The sequence below is a fragment of the Pyrus communis genome, chromosome 5 (assembly GCF_041283825.1).
Source record: "Pyrus communis isolate YQ-2024b chromosome 5, ASM4128382v1, whole genome shotgun sequence".
Taxonomy (NCBI): domain Eukaryota; kingdom Viridiplantae; phylum Streptophyta; class Magnoliopsida; order Rosales; family Rosaceae; genus Pyrus; species Pyrus communis.
In genome coordinates this window covers 33893498-33910967 of record NC_142569.1, presented here as the reverse complement: position 1 = coordinate 33910967, position 17470 = coordinate 33893498, and the positions used below count along the sequence as shown (strand labels likewise).

The window sequence follows — 17470 nt, the reverse complement described above, 5'->3', positions numbered from 1 at the left end:
TCACTCTCAAGAAATACAAAGAAAACTTCTCTCAACTCTCAATCTCTCTCTCTCTCTCTCTCTCTCTCTCTCTCTCTTTCTCTCTACAATTTGGTTTCTTCGATCATCTCCATTGAAGCTGCTGCTTCAATCTTTACATTATTTAAAATTGTTTAACAATATTGTTTTCAATGCAGTAAAGTATAATTGATTTTTTTTATTTTTTTGGAGTATAACAATATATTTTACACTAAGGGGAGGGAGGATTCAGGCTAAGCTACACAATGGGCAATCTAATTTGGTAACAAAATCATCATCCATAAGATTCGCACTTAATACCTCTAACTTATAAGTATAATTGATTAAGTAGGAAATTTGAATGGGTAATCTAGTATAATATATACCATCCTCACATAACCAATAGTAGTTCGTGCAAGGTCGCAGCTAACTTGTTTCTTAATGATGGTCCAAAGCTGTTTAATATAATATAAGGTTCAGGAGATTGAGGGATGACATTTTAAGGACGTATGACAATAAAACTAACCTTAGAAGCCTCTTTGAATGTGTGTGTGTGTCTATATATATATAAGCTCAGCAGAAATTAACGCTAATATCAATTGATTACTCGCTTGACAACATATTATGAAAAAAGGTTTATTGTATTATATCATAGTATTTATGTATATGCCATGATATTTATTTTCCATGGCAATGTAACCGTACTAAACTTTCCAACTATATATATTGGAACAAAAATTGTAAATGAAATGAACTTAACACAACAAATAACTAATCAAATGCTTGTAAATTTGCATCCAATATTTAAGATCGTGAGAAAACTTCAAACCCTGAAAAATCAATGGAGCTCCAATTATCGCCACATAAATTGGTCGATATCTTCATTTGATCATCGTCTGATGGTAGTGAACAGTCCAACTCTTGCAAATGCACCATCGGTTGCCATGTAAAACTAGCAGTACTGCTTGGCAAAGACGACGTCGTTGCATCATCGGACCAAAACACATCTTGCACCACTTGGTCTTCGTCTCCTAGTAAACCCTGTAACTCAAATTCATGAATGTTCATATCATCATTGTGATTAATTCCCATAAACGTTTGAACATTTTCTTCCTGTGATTGTTGATGTCCTTCAAGTAAATAATGATCAACTGCTTCAACAAGATCATCAGCCTTGGAAGAATTTTGTGAGCCATCGTGATCGTTCAATGCTGATCTTGAAATTACCAAATTGGGGTCATGATAATGATCATCAGGGGTAGTGGAGTTGTGGTTTAAGAATTTGGCAAACACAACAGCCAAATCAATATCTGATGCATTAGATCCACCTGGCTGATTATTTCCGGACGGATCATCTTCAGTACCACTTGATGAGTTGTGATGCTGAAAGTAACTTAATGAAGCGCGGTCAGTCTGTGCGAGTTTGGCCGCTTTACCACGGCGGTTCTTGCGGCAGCCGCCACCAACTGGGACGTTGCGTAAGGAGCCTCCTTTTGTCCAATATCTCCTGCACCCTTTGCAAAAGTACCTTGGCTGTGAGAGGCTGTAGTTGTTGTAATAGCAAAATTTGGTGTTGGAAGAGGCACATCGAGGGCAGTTTGGGGCAACCTCAATATGGGATTTGTTCCATGGTCTCTTCATCTCCATCATCATGAATTGCCCTTGCCCAGATGGAGGGCACTGTAGCATTTGTTTAACAGTAGGATCTGTGAACATTTTGAAAATCAATTGTGATTAAAATTTGGAATTGGGGTTGTGAGAAAATAGAGTTTGGGGGTATATAATTATAAGAGGCTTTGGAATTTGGAGGGTATGTGTTGGAGTTAGTGCAAAGGCATGTGTGCGTGTGTGTGTGGGAGTGAAATTTGTATGTGAATCTCTTACTAATTTGTAAGGTGGGGTTGGCGATGAACGTGGGCGGTTGGGGAAGCGTCACGACCAAGGAAGGGTGTGAGACTGAGATTGTGATTGTGATTGTGATTATGATTTTGGAGAGATTTTTAGGTGTATTCGGAACATTTTCATATAATTATATGTTTTTTTTTAATATAGAAGGTATTTTACCATATAATAGATTAATTTCTCTTCTCATACAATCCTAATACTAAATAAGATGGTAACATACTTTTGATTCTCCAGGTCAAATAATACACCAAAGCAGAGCTAGTGACACCAAAGAATATACCTGTGTGAGTTTGAACTTGGGGTGGAGGTTTCAATTTTTTGCTCACTTTCTGCCAGATCAACCCTTTAGGGTTACACGGTTACTATTCTATTAAAACTATTATACTTTATTTATCTTGTTTTGATAACTTAAAAGTGAGATATATTAATTATATTACTAACACATTATAACACGTAAAATAAAACAAAAATTTATCATGATTTTGCTAATGTGAAGTGAGTTAATTATTTCATGTTTACATGCATGTTACGGCATGCTCTTTACTAGGCGGATTAGTCGTGGCCCTTCTCGAACTCATGTGGCATTTCTTCGTTGGGGAGTTCATATGACAGTGATTGGGGTTGACAAGTCAAAGATTTTTTTTATTTTTTATTTTTTATTTTTTAACAAAGTCAAAGCTTCTTATTAGTTGTCACACTTTCTGTGTTTCCAAATGACCAATATGGCCGGGCCGTGTCTCTATATATATATATATATATATATTATATGGTCCCTTGGGATCAGAGAACTTGCAACTAGGGCAATGAGTTTGAGGAATAAATGCTTAAGTAGAACTTAAGAGGGTGAAGGTTATTAGAAGCATGATTAATTAATGAGGAGCAACATTACAAATATACCTAATCTTGTACTCTAGCTAATTTATTTAGTTCGTAACTTGTAAGTCTCCAATCTCCATATAAACAAAGGAATTGAAGGCAGTGGAAGAAATTGGGCTGATCACTGGCTGAGTAATTTAACAGCTAGCGAAGAAATTTTAGCTTGATAGGTCAATTTCATGACAACCTAATTAGCTTTTTGTGGACATTCCCTGACGATAAGTTAATTAATTCGAAAGGATGAGGGTCATCAATAATAGCTTTAATGAAAGGAACAGAGTTACAAGTATACCTAATTTGGCAGTGTATTTTTGTTAGTATCATATGGACCATGACATAACACAGTAATTGAATTCAATGGAGGCCATATGATTATGGTTATTACGCTATAGCGATAGATCAGTACTTCCAAATTTTTACTAAGAGTTCTCTTCTAATTTTTTTTTCATTTTTTCATAGGTTTTTTTTTATTATTATGATGACTATTATGTATGAAACTTGGACTAAGGCTTTTCACAGTGAGCCGGTTGAGTTTGATTCCAATTTTATAAGAATTAAACTCTTAGACCTTCCATAGTAGTTTGAGTGAGTGTAATCCCTATATATAGGAATCATGGGGTTTGAGTTTGATATTTATAACACTATTAATAGTTTGATATTTATAACACTATTAATAGTGATATTTATAACACTATTAATAGTTTGAATCCAAATTTCCAGCCCATTGTATGAGTATAATTCTTATATGAGTCCAATATATTGGTATCACACTAATTTTTTTCGGCATATTACAGAAGACCTTATAATAGGCAGAAAATTTTGAGTTATATGAAAATGATTCTAATTATTGAATATAATATGTTGAAACTAATGAGTTTAATTACAATATTATGGTTGTCCCCTTTAAAAAAATTACAATATTACGTATTATAACTCCCAGAGAGAGAGAGAGAGAGCACAATATAGTAGAGTACAAAATAAAGAACAATACTTGGATACTCAAAGGATGAGTAGGAACTCCTACTCAAAATTGTTCGTTACCAATTTATAGAACTTTATGTTTATAATCGGAACCGTTCATATTATAAGTCACCCTAGAAAGATCATCTATGCAAAAAATGAATTAAAACTAAAGTTGTTTAGTCATTGAACTGTATAAAAACAAATGAACGGAATTGGTAAAAGCATTATGAACCGTCTATGTATTTGCTAGAACACATTGACTAAACGATCTTAGTTTTAATTCATTTTTTTTTACAAAAATGATCTTGACAGTGTGATTGATAATATGAATGGTTTTGATTATATGCACAAAACTCTGTGATTCAAATACTAAAAATTTTGAGTAAGAGTTCCTACTCATCTTTAAGTAGCTAAGTAATTTTCCAAAATAAATATATCTCCATAATTGGTAGGCGGAACTCGTTTTTATCAAATTCACACAATTATAGAAATTGAGCCGCAAAAATTAAATTCAAATTTTCTGATTTTTATATTTGTATATCAAACTCACTGTTAAAGACCTCCTTCAACATTGTATAAATAGGGTGACCCTAAACTAAATAGTCATGAACTTTTTTTTCATTTGTATTTCTTTCCTATGAGTATGAATATAAATAATCTAAATAGTACATATGAATCTTAATTACATGCATACTTAAATGTAAGATAAAGTTGCAAGTAGTGAAATGCCTATTAAGGTCATTCTCTTTCAAAATACTACGATTTAGGTTCATAATATTCTCCATCCCCCTGTTAAATTAGTGAATAATATTCCTTGTACTTGACAGACAAATTGTAATAAAAAGTCTGAAAATTAAAGTAAAAATATTTATTAAAGAATATCTTGATTAATCATAGAATGTCAACAAATTAGTTGTCGGCATGCAAGTGCATATATGGACTACACACAGTGTACGTTGCTTCTCGGGATTAACGATGAATAAGTGCAACTATGCAAGGAAGATTTCCCTTTCATATTAATCAATCATAAGCATCTTGCTGCATGTACTTGCATTTCACATCCCAAAACCCACATGCCCCACTGTTACGTGGCACCATTTCATTCGTCTCAATTTTTTAATTTTAACGTTAATTTATACGGAGACTGGAATTGAATACTTGATCTCAACTTACGGACTGTGTTAGTCCACAGCTCACACTCCAATTATTAAATTATGTATGATTAATCTCTTTAATTTCATAATTCTTAATTAATCACAGTCAACGTATCTGTTGCTCTTTATGCCATTCATTCATGCATCTCCTTTAGTATGCTGGCTATTTGCTACCGACGTTCGAGTAAACATATTATATGAAGGGAAACTGATGATTTTTGCCAGTTAATAATGCAAGGAAAGAGAGGAATTGAATTTGGTATGTTTTTCAACTTTTTGATATAAATATATATTTACATTATGGGGTGGAGAAGTAAATTGGTTTTGAACTTATTATTCACGATATTCGAAACATAAGACCTTTCATATATGCAAGTAAAGAAAAATACTTCTAAACTGTATAACTAAGTGACATATCACTAACACTATGTTTGGATGAGGAAGATAAACTTAAAATTTAGACAAAAGTCTGAATTTATAAATTAACATGCATCAATTTCATTCTTTGGATTCATAAATATATAAATATAGAATTTTTGCGTGAAAAAAGTTGGAATTTGGGACCTCCATTTTTCAAATTTAAATATTTTGTAGTTCTCTTCTCTAAACTTCTATGTGTTAGTGTATGGTCCTATTCGACCCTCAAAATAGTGCAAATCAAGAAAAAGATCACGAGAGGCCCCATAAAAGTTAAAGCCCAAAGAAGAGTAAGAAGTCCAATGCCCTGTAGAATTAACAAGGGGGCACGTCCAAGTGCTAGAGATGACCGCTCACCAGCCTGGTCCGACTAAGTAACATAAAATACTTCCAACTGCCAAGGACACGTGGGAAGACTGACAACTATATAACATAAGACTTTAGGAGCATACCTACTTAAGCACCAATCAGGTCATGTGTCAATCACCAATCAAAGCAAAAGTCTAGGATGGGACGTAAAGGTGGTCATGCCGCTGTTCGAAGTTACATCGTTGACTAGTCAAGACATAGTAGGTCACTCGACACATATCGATCTAGAAGGACATGCAATCCCGATTGAGCAAATGTCACTTCATTGCCAAATATCTACTGATGGTTAGAAAGGTTGTCAGCATGCTAGCCGATGTGAGTGGTGCATTAAATGCTAGCAAAATAAGATTAGGTAGTTGAAGGCTTTCTGGGTTCATTGATGGCCTATATAAAGAGTTGGGAACCAGTTGTAATGGGGTTGAATTACTGAAGAGAGATGGAATAATTGTAGTCTTTCGCTGAGCACTATCTGACATATGTAGCCTTGGAAATTAATATAATCAGAGCAACACAATGGATGTAGCCCAGTTTTGAGGGGTGATCCACTCAAATCTTGAGTCCATTTCTTCTGAGTTTCAATTCCAAGCCCACCAAGGACTAATTATTCTAGTTTGTTACCCTACAAATTTTGAGCGTTAATGACACACCCTGACCGAAATCAAGGCGTGATGGCCGTCACGTGAGGGTGACGTAGCCATGTGCACAGTGCGAAAGCAATAGTAATTATAAAATTATGAATAAATAAAAACCACACTACTAGATAAGCTAGTTAAAAACCAGTGTAAGATTAAGTGTGATAAACATAATTAGAGCAAAATAACCTAAGTGCAGTCCAGAGGAACAAACACTAACTATACAACACGCAAAGGTGATCCTACATTGGTGATAATCTGTTAGGGATGCCGTGAATTCCTCGTAAGCCACCAATAAAGCACTCCAAACTAAAACCTGGAAGGGCGCAAAACAGAAAGTGTGAGTGGGCAAAAACAAAGTTTTTCAAAATCATTTCATTATCTAAAGTTCTAACCCTTTGCCGTAAAACCTGTAATATTCCCAAAAAAATAGAACATATACATATATTGAAATCATGTTCATAATGACAACATTCATAAATATGCCATGTCGACTATCTCCACATAAGATGTAAGTAACCCAGGTAATGTCAATCAATGCAAATAATATATCAGCCGAAGTCACCTAACGTGACCTGTACGGCTGAATCTAAAGCTCAAATCCACATCTCAATAATTATACCTGCACACGAGTCGGAACCACCTAAAGTGGTCTGTACGACAGGACAGGGTGTAAATAAATACGCTTAAGTGCTACGATCACGTGATGACTGTGCGAATAATCGCGGGTCACCTACGAGTCGGAACCACCTATAGTGGTCTGTATGACAGAACTGTGTACTTAACTTGGATCCAAGGTGAGCGTATGGTGCGGAAGGTGAACATCATGTGAAGGACTGTGCCCTAACTCTGGGCAGGAGCACTAACATCGGGGTGCAGGTTATGAGCTCTCAATACATCTCACATAACTACTACGTCACAACCATAAACTATAACTTACCTGGCACTTACCTGTGCGTCCGTTGCACCAAACATACATATATGCAATTACTAATGCATAAATAAATAGGCAACCACTATGCATGGCATTTTAAAACATACAAACATTCAATTTCATTTTTTAGGAAATTCACTATTATATAGGTATATACGGAAAACCAAAAGCCCACTCACTGATATGTTGAAGGGTCATAACCCTCGAGCCTTGAGTGACTACGCTCGTCCTTAGGATAGGTCTCACCTATATGCGAAACAACTATAAAAACGTCAAAATAAACACATAAGCAAAACTAGGTAATAATTTCTCATACAATGCTCAAATGGGGTGTTTGAATACACCAACGTGATCTACTCAACCTCACGAACATCCCTATATTTTTAAAATAATTTTCCAACCTCCCACGCGCAGCCACGCGTCGGCCAAGGCACGGCCAGACGCGCCGGCCATGCGTGGGCACGTGCCTGGCACACGTGTGGAAACCCTAACTGCGTTAGGGAATATTCCGTCCAAAAATAGAATATACTGTTATATATACCTGACGCCGTTAGTATATTCCGTCAAAGTTGACAGAATATTCATTTTCTTCTCTGGTGAGTCTCGCCAGTCGCCGCTGTTCGCCGCTGTCTGCAACTTGAATTCTCACCGAAAACTGGAAAAACTTCATATCTTCTTCATTTCTCAACCAAAATCCATGAACAAAACCTTACCACTTTCAAGCCATGAAATTCATGGAATCATGTCAGAGAAACCTCGATATTCCGACCAAACCTGCAACTCGCCACTCCTGGCCTTCCCGACGTCCAATTTCTTCCAAAATGCTTCTCAGAGCTTCGTGAGAGTATTCTAAAGCTTCCTATAACCTTAGAAGCTTCTAAAAACCCCATGATCACGTGTGCATGAACAGTGCACAAAATATACCAGGTTCTTGGGTTTTCGAGGGTTTCACGTCCAACCAACACCACCAATCGACTCCTAAGCTCGAAGGGAGTCCAAAAATACCAACCATGGTCACAATCCGTGCCAGAAATGGTTGGATGGAAGTTCATCTGTACGAGTTGTAAAGAAAATGGAAAGAAGTCCGAGAGAGAAGAGAGAAAGAGAGAGTCACGGGCGTGTGGTATAGGTGTGAGTGTGTGTCCTGTAGAGTCAACCACCAAAAGCAACTAAACAACACCCCAATATGGCAAATAACCACCAAAGGCAAAATCATCATTTCACACCTACGATACAAATAATTCGGAATGGGCTGTCACAGTAAATACATGAGTATAGGAGTTTAAAAGCAAATAAAATAAAAACATCAATGGTCACCACCATATATCCTTGATACCACCACCATCACCCACCTTCATAATCACAATAACTAGCGGCGCATTTCACAATATCATCATTGTCACCGTCGCTATAACATTGCCTCCGCTTGTAATTATCTTTTGCTAAATTAGATGGAATTGACTTTAAACTTATCATAACTCATTACCCCATCCTCCTCGCAGGTAGTTGAAACTAACTTCTAATTCAAGTAATAGTGTTATAACATAAAATGTATCTAACTTTTAATATATTTAATCCTTTTTATTAAGTTTTTAGTACCTACGTGTGGGAGAAGGCCATTGGCCCAAAAAACCTCCATGCATGTCAAAACCTATAGTCACTGTTCCCCAACACTACCTGCAGTAGGCATCCATAATCTTATAAGGCAAAAGGCTTTCAAGAACTTACATCATTTGACAGCATGCGCCTGCCAAATGTTCACATATATATTGCATAAGAGCACAACTTCACATCCCTCGATCTCTTAAATTTCCTCATTTAAATGTTTAACAAATGTGATTTCTAATTTGAGTTGTCCAATTTCCTAACAACCACACTCATTTCATTTTCACCGCCGTATATATATAACATGTTTTATTATAATATTTTACGTTGAATAAATATTAGATTTGACATGGTTTCATTTGCGAAGAGATTTAACGCCTACAACTTTTTTTAGCTATTAGAGAGTGAGTGATGAATCCGTCCATTTACCGGCTACAACTTTGTTTGAGGATTAGAGAGTGAAGAGCTTTCGATCTAACTGCTAGAACTTTTATCTACAAGCTGAGAAAAATCCTGAATAAAGACCCACGAATGCAACTAGAATTATTGGATCAAAAAATTTCAAAACAACAAAACTAGCCAAAAAGACAGAGTCAATTCAGATGACGTCCTCGTGATACTTTCTTGATTTCCTTTGCATATTTTAATATTTTCTCTCCACAAAAATCAATAAAGTTGAATGTCACTATTATTGCACGCAGGAAGGATTTAAGTTAAAATTGGTGTTTAATTGTCGGCAACTATCAATCTCACACGATCAGGAATTGCAATATATTAGCCAATTCTATGGGATTGAAACCTTTGATCATGAGTTAAATCACGTGGGGGTTTGGCGTCGCTTTCACGATATAGATGCGAAGTCGAGGATCAATAGCTTCCACGTCTCTACCTCTCCTTAGTTTTTACTTTGCAGATATCACAAAATCACAAATGATCACAAACCCGAATGCTTCATATCTTTCTCATTGCAAGTTGTCAAAATTATCACGATGTTCTGTTTTAATAACACAATAGCATGTGTAAACTTCTATTTATATATCTTTATATTATTAATATGAAACGCTAAGATAACGGTGTAAAGAATACCATCAAAATTCTTGTCGTAATTAACCGATCCTCCTATGAAATTAATAAGAGATCATGTTCCATTCCATGACCCGTGTGACTAGAGTTCGAGTAACCTGTGTGATGATGATTCATTATCTTCTCCATATATGAGATAGTAGCTAGACATGTATGCATGCTTAACGCAAGCCAGATAAGGTGGGACATTATGTATATGACCTGGACCAACCTGATGAAATGAGTAGTTATGTCTTTCAGTGTCACTACTTGATGGTTGCCTAAACGCATGCATGCAGTTGATGTATTCCGATTGAAATATCAATAAGCTCTTGGTGCAAAATCCTTTACAATTTTTCCGTGTTGGATTTCTACATTTTTATTATAAGAACAATGCTTGCATTCATTCCATGAGGTGCACCATCTTTGTTCACTTTCTGCTATTAACGGATTTTTACATAAATTTAATAATAGAACTGTAGATTTTCTTGATCATCATTTCAATATCATACAGAAAGCGCAAGTTTTTTAGTTGGCTAATTTTCTAAACTTTGTTTAAAACTTGTTTGCAATATTTAATCTTCAATTTCAGTTTAGTCCAAAGTTTTAGGTCTTTGGTTTGCACGAGAACATCATTAAAGCTGATTTGGTGGACTTCTTAAGGTAAAAATCATATGCATTCATTTAGCAAATCATGTTTATGTGATTGAGTTTATTCGGGGTTGTGTTGGGAGATTTTTAGGTCGAACTAAACTTGGACTTTGGATGACACACTTTGCTTCCCCTAGTCCATTTGAATACCAAGTTACGGAATCTCTTGAAAGAATTAGCGTGTCTTAAGAAGTATCTCGGTTATATTAATGGCTCGAAGATAACATGATTAGACAAATAATGAATTGCCTAAGCGAAGCGTGGCGTGGAAGCTTGAAGTTTGTCAGCTTACCATGAGAGAGAACTTTGCATGATTGCATGATGTTAAGAGGTGGATAATTTGGGTTTCCTAGGATTCTGAGAGAGCTTCTATTGACTGAGAAAGATCAAGGAAGCTGCGAGGAACCTTTAAGATTGTAGGAAGATAACCGTCTCAAGGATTCAAGACTGCTTGCACTTAGAGAGTCATTTCTCTTGCTTGGTGCAATACAACCTTGAATTCATCTCCTCCTCCTTGTCTCTAGCGTTATGTTGCCCTTTGCGTTGAGTTAAACCTCCTTTGCTATAGGTGAAGGGTTCTCTTTCCAGTGCTTCCTAGGGAATCTATAGGCTTCTCTGCTTTCTTCCTTTACATCGGTCTTCATTCCTATTTTTCCTAATCCTAGAACAACTGTGACCTTCCTTTTTGGTGTAACAAAGATAAGCATTGTTGCTTCAGTGAAGACTATGTTAGCGCTCTTCCCAGAGCGCCTATTTCCACAAACGTTAATTCTAGTAACGCGCCTCCTTACTCTCGTCCATCGTTCTCCTGCATGAGCTGGAAAGGGAAAGTTCATCTATCTCCTTATCAAATGTGGGCCATGCATTGGGTTTTCACTTGAACTTAAGGCTTTGAGTTTGGTTCTTTTCTAACCGAATTGGATGGTACTAGGAAAAAGGGGAAACTAAGTTTGTTCTCTTTCAAACTGATTTGCATGGATTGGATGATTTACTAGAACAATTAACCCTGGATGGGTTCATGTTAAAAGCTCTAAAATAATGGAGTAAAGATTTAAGCGGTTTGCCCCTCAAAATTAGGTTACATCCAATGTGGTGCTCGGAATATATTGACTTGATGATTATAAGAAGCGCTCGACTATAGTCAAAATTGTTTCTTCTCTCAACTGTTTGACCCTGTATAAGAGGCATTTACCCCCTTATATAGGCCTACAGTGAGCCCAAAAGCTTTGTGCTCCCTTACTTTACTATTCTGGTATTAAATGAGCTACCTACATGGGCTTGCATGCTGGCCATTCTTTCGTACATCTTTCGACATGTTGGCGGTGAGGTGATGGTAGCTCAGTTGAGATTACATATTCTTCTAGGCCTACATGTACCAAGCATAAACCTCGGCCTTGATTAGTCAACATGTTCCTTCTGAGCAATCGTTCGACAACCTCTACGCTCCGTCCTAGGTTTCTATCTTCATTGATGACCAACACGTGGCCTGGGTTGGTGCCTGAGTATGTATATTCTTGGAGCCTTGTGCAATAAGATGTCAGCTAGTCCATGTGCCAGTCGAAAAGTGCTTTATGTTGCTTAGTCAAACCAAATTGGAGAGACGTCGGCTATAACGATCAGAAATACTCATTTTCTAATTCTGTTGGGCCTTGGACTTATTTTCCTTCTTTAGGTCTTGATCTATCTTGGGCATTTTTCTATCTTTTTCTCGGTCTGTACTACTTGGGGGTTAAAAAAGACCTTGCATTAAGAAAGTAGACATTTATTTATATGTTATATAATAAATTAAATTAAAATTAAAAAAAAAAAAAAAAAACCGCCTAGGCATCCGCTTATACTCCTAGATGCTAGACCTCTACCCGCCGCTCGATTAGCGTTAGAGTTTTCCTTTGGCCAATAGGTGATAGTACTTTGAAATTATGGGGCTTGGAAGGTCAAGAGGAAGGTTTTCCTTTGGCCAATAGATGATAGTACTTTGGACACAATTATTAAAGGTTATACTACACCAATTAAAATTGTGAAAAAAAAAAAATGAAGTTAGAAGACGGACAAAGTGAAATATAAGTCAATACATGTGAGGTTGTTGTCCCTAAACTTAAAAGTAAGTGGTCGCTTGATGAGAGAACTTATTGTATAAGCAATAAAAAACGATTGAATTCCCCGTTCACAGTTCTGTCTGCTGGTCCATTCAATTATGTCTCAAGGTGTGAGATTTGCAAGGAGGCTTAGGATATCTTACAAGTCACTCATGAGAGAAATGACATTGTAAGAGAGTAAAAACTGCAAATGCTCACAACTTAATTTGAAAACATTAAGATGAGTGAGGAAGAATCTTACTTTGAATTTTAAGAAAAATTCAGTGTCATATAAATGGTTGTGTGAACTTGGGTGAAAAAAGGCACTTAGTACTACGGTCTGGTGGTATTCCTCTTCACTTGGAAGTGAGAAGTCTTAGGTTCGAATCTCGTGGATGGCGAATTCGATACCAAAATAGATTGCCCATTGTGTGGCTTAGCCAAACTCTACCTCCCCTTAATGTAAACTATCGATGTCTTGAAAAAAAAAAAAAACAAAAAAAAAAAAACCTTGGGTGAAAAAATTCTTGAAGTTAAAGTTGTCAAGAAAGTACTTAGCTCTTTGCCTAAAACGTTTCAACCAAAGAAAGCTACAATGGAAGAAGGTAGACTGCCATTCACTAGTATAAAAACATACTTGCGTGACAGAGCAAATTACGTTGCGCAAGGACATTTTGCGCAACATTTACAACTAAGCGTCATGCAAGCACATTTTGCGCAACGGAACTTTGCATGACAAAGCATACTTTCGTGCAAAACTGTTTAGCACAATAAAGGTGTACCGTTGTCTTGCAATGTTGGGAAAAAACGGTAAAAGTCTTGGTTTGGCGCCAGAAAATTGTGCAACGGACCAACCTCGTCTAACAAATGGCGTTTGTGCAACGTTTTGGTTTATTTGCTCGATGCAGTTGGTCCGTCGCATAAGTTTTTGGCGCCAAACCAAGACTTTTACCTCTTTTTTCCCAACATTACGAAGGTACACCTTCGTTATGCTAAATAGTTTTGCACGACAGTATGCTTCGTCGTGCAAAGTCGCACAAAGTTGACAAATTTTTCCAATTAATAAAACGAGTAGCTAGAGTTCCTGAAATCGAAATACCAATAGAGTCAATTTCAATTGACCTTGACAATACAATGCACCGGAAGAGGCAAACGAAGATGAAGACAAAGGGGAATCCAAAAATGATAGTAACGAGGATAACGAAAGTTATTATTGTAGTTCGGATGAGGATTAATATAAACTTGTAAAATTGCATGGTATAGATTTTGTGGTATTCATTAATGTAAATATTTTAAATTGAAGATCAAATTCATTCATTGTATTCATATAGGGTCAAGGAGTATAGCTGTAAAAATCATCAAAATTGGAGTTAAAAGAACCGTTAAATCGTGATTTTTCGTTTACAACCGTCGAAACGTTTTGTCTCGTTACTTGATCTTTGAATGTTTATTTTTTGCGTTTTTTGGCTTATGCGATCTTGAAGTATATACTAACAAACTAACGGTTGGATCGTTGAAACTAGTTTCGTAGAATGAGTATCTCATCAAAACAATAGATTCACTAACACTTGGAGTTTATTTATACGAGTAAATTGTAGCAATGATCCCTCAACTAAAAATATAATACCATTGGTCATTCAACTCATCAAAATGTGTAGCTATGATCCTTTTCGTTAACTTTGTCACAATTTTGTCAAAATGAGTTATATTAGAATGACCATTACTACAATTGGGTTAAAGTTGAGGGACCATTTCTCCAATTGGGTTAAAGTTGAGGGACCACTGGTAATTGATTTTTAGTTGAGAGACTATAGTTGCACATTTTGATGTGTTAAGAGACCAATGATAATGGATTTTTAGTTAAGGGACCATTACTCCAATTGAGTTAAAATTGAGAGACTATTGCTACAATTTACTCTATTTATACTTTCATTAAGTATGACACAAGATTTTGTGGTATCAACTAGTGTAAATATTTTAAATTGAAGATCGAATAATTCATTTTATTCATATAGGGTCAAGGAGTGTAGCTGTAAAAAAATCATCAAAATCAGAGTTAAAATAACCGTTAAATTGTGATTTTTTGTTTATAACCGCCGAAAAGTTTTGCCCCGTTACTTGATCTCTAAATATTTGTTTTTTGCAATTTTTGGTGTATGCGATCTCAAAGTATATACAAACAATTTTAACGGTTAGATCGTTGAAACTAGTTTTATAGAATGCGTATCCCATCAAAACAATAGATTTACTAACACTTGGAGTTTATTTACCCATTCATTAAGTATAACATAAGATTTTGAGGTATCAATATTTTAAATTAAAGATCGAATTCATTCACTGTATTCATATAGGGTCAAGGAGTGTAGCTGCAAAAAATCATCAAAATCGGAGTTAAAATAACCGTTAAATTGTGATTTTTCGTTTATAACCGTCGAAAAGTTTTGTCCCGTTACTTGAGCTTTGAATATTTGTTTTTTTTGCGATTTTTGGCATATGCGATCTTGAAGTATATACAAACAAGTTTGATGGTTAGATCATTGAAACTAATTTGCAAAATGTGTATCCCATCAAGTTGAATGATATATATATATATATATATATTTAGCTTTAAATTTATTTATTTTATATGTATAACACTTAATGTGACATCCCACATTGCCCAGGGGAGTGATCCTTAAATGTATATTCTCATCCCTACCTAGCACGAGGCCTTTTGGGAGCTCACTGGCTTCGGGTTCCGTAGGAACTCCGAAGTTAAGCGAGAAAGGGGCTAGAGCAAATCCCATGATGGCTGACCCACTGGGAAGTTGCTCGTGAGTTCCCAAAAACAAAACCGTGAGGGAATGGTAAGCCCAAAGCGGACAATATCGTGCTACGGTGGTGGAGCGGACCCGGGAAGTGATCCACCCCGGTTCGGATGTGACACTTAAGAAATTGAATGGTATGTATATTTATTAAGTAGATTTAACCAACAATGTAATTATGACATGTGAAAACAAAATGTGTAATGACAATGTGAGATGGTCCGTTATGTAAACGTTTGGTTTTTTTTTTTTTTTATGTTTTTTCATTATGCTATATATTTTTGAATTATTTTGTGTCCATGTGTCAAAATTTTATAGGTGGTTATAGCTGACAAGTAACAATGAATGATGAAATAACTAGTTTGCCATTGAATTTGATGGAATTGATCCCACAATCTAACAACATGGGGTTAATTGACTGATTTTAAATAGTTCAAGGGGTTAACTTACCTAAAAAATATTTTAGGGGGTCAAGTTCAACTGGGATGATATTTCAAGGGGTTAAACCGCAATTTACCCTTGGAAGAATCAAGAAACTTAGAGCTTGTTTGGTATCCTATTTGAAATTTTTTATTATTTCTCAAAACATTTCTTAAGAACATTTCTTGAAAACAATTTTTTAAAGACTAAAAAACTTGATTAGTTTGCAATTTAAAATTTTTAAATCTTACGCCTTAAACTAGACAAAGATATCTAGAAAATGGAGGTCACAGGAGAGGGAGAAAGAGGAGAGAGGAGGAAAGAAAGTAAGAGATGATTGAAGGAAAGAGAAAGAAGAGAGAGAATCCTATGAGATAGAGAGGAAGAGGAGTGAAAGAAAGAACCGAAGGAATGAAAAAAAGGGATTGGAGGAGAGACAAAAAAGGTAAAAAAAAAAAAAAAAGAAAGGAGGAGAGAAGAAGAAAAGAGAGAGAGAGAGAGAGAGAGATAGATTTGAAGTGAGAGATGAGGAGGAAAAGAAAAGAAATGAGTGATTTCAGTTTAAAAACTCTAAAAACTCAATTTTTGTGCTTTTAGAGAATATATTATGTTTTTGAGTTAGTCTTGAGTCCAGTTTTTGAAAATAATCCTATCAAATAAGTTTTTAAGGCCTAAAACTTGAAAATTGTTTTTGAGTTTAAAAAGTTGGATTCAAGTAGAGTACCAAACATGATCTTAAACACCTTGAAAATTGCAGATTTAAATGGTGCTTTTCAAACCTACGAAATGGAACTTCTTGTTGTTAAGAAAAAAAAAAGCTTGCCCTTAAAAGCTGTAAAAGATGAAAAAGAGGGAGTTGATGATGAGTTGTTACGCTCATCAGTCAAAATTTTCAAAAAAAAAAAAAAAATGGACTCAAAAGATTAAGGGATTAAAACTAGGCTCACGTTTAGGTTCATATCAACCCAAATATAACGAATCCGATTCTGAGAAAGCTTCAAAGTTTACAAAGCTGTGTAAAAGGTGTTAGGAGTATTTGGGATATGGACATAAGGCAAAGGCTTTTGCAAACACGCTTGAAAGGCGTTGCAATTACTTATTCAAATGAAGAGTTGGAAGATCAAGAATGCTGAAGAGGTCATAGCCAATTATAAGTTGTTTCTAGATTCTGAATAAATAAGAAAACATAGCTCTGATTTGAAGGAAAAGATGAAAAATCTAGAAGATGAAAAAGTCAGGACTGAAATGAGGCTTCAATCCCAATTGTCTGAACTAGAACAAGACAATGATGAACTGATCAAAAGATTAAAAATCCAAAGAATCAATATGTTAAATCAGAACAAGTTGTTTGATCACTGAATAAAAAATTAGTAACAAGAAATTGAATGAAGTAAAGAAAGTTGGGAAGAAGAAGATTAATCATTTGAGAGCTAGAGAATTTGAAAATCAAGTACGCACTTGAAAAAGAGAAATGTGCAAAGCTCAAGAGTTGTGAATATGGATTTGGAAAGGATGGTTTGGAAGATTATATAGGTCAATTCTGATAGTGTGACAATGTCACATTATTTCAGTCTACAAGTTCTCAATTAATGTGCCCTATATTACA

General features: G+C 35.5%; 1 protein-coding gene across 1 annotated transcript; it reads right to left on the bottom strand.

Annotated features, from left to right (window-relative positions):
• Window positions 1–619: 619 nt before the first annotated feature.
• LOC137727100 (Dof-type zinc finger DNA-binding family protein) lies at window positions 620–1839 on the bottom strand. Its single transcript, XM_068466032.2, has one exon. The coding sequence runs from the start codon at window positions 1711–1713 to the stop codon at window positions 802–804; it is 912 nt and encodes a 303-aa protein (XP_068322133.2). The 5' UTR covers window positions 1714–1839; the 3' UTR covers window positions 620–801.
• Between the last annotated feature and the right edge of the window lie 15631 nt (window positions 1840–17470).

What these genes read in the sequence shown, in the direction of transcription:
- LOC137727100 (XM_068466032.2), bottom strand. Translation starts at nt 1,713, where the DNA reads ATGTTCACAGATCCTACTGTTAAACAAATGCTACAGTGCCCTCCATCT.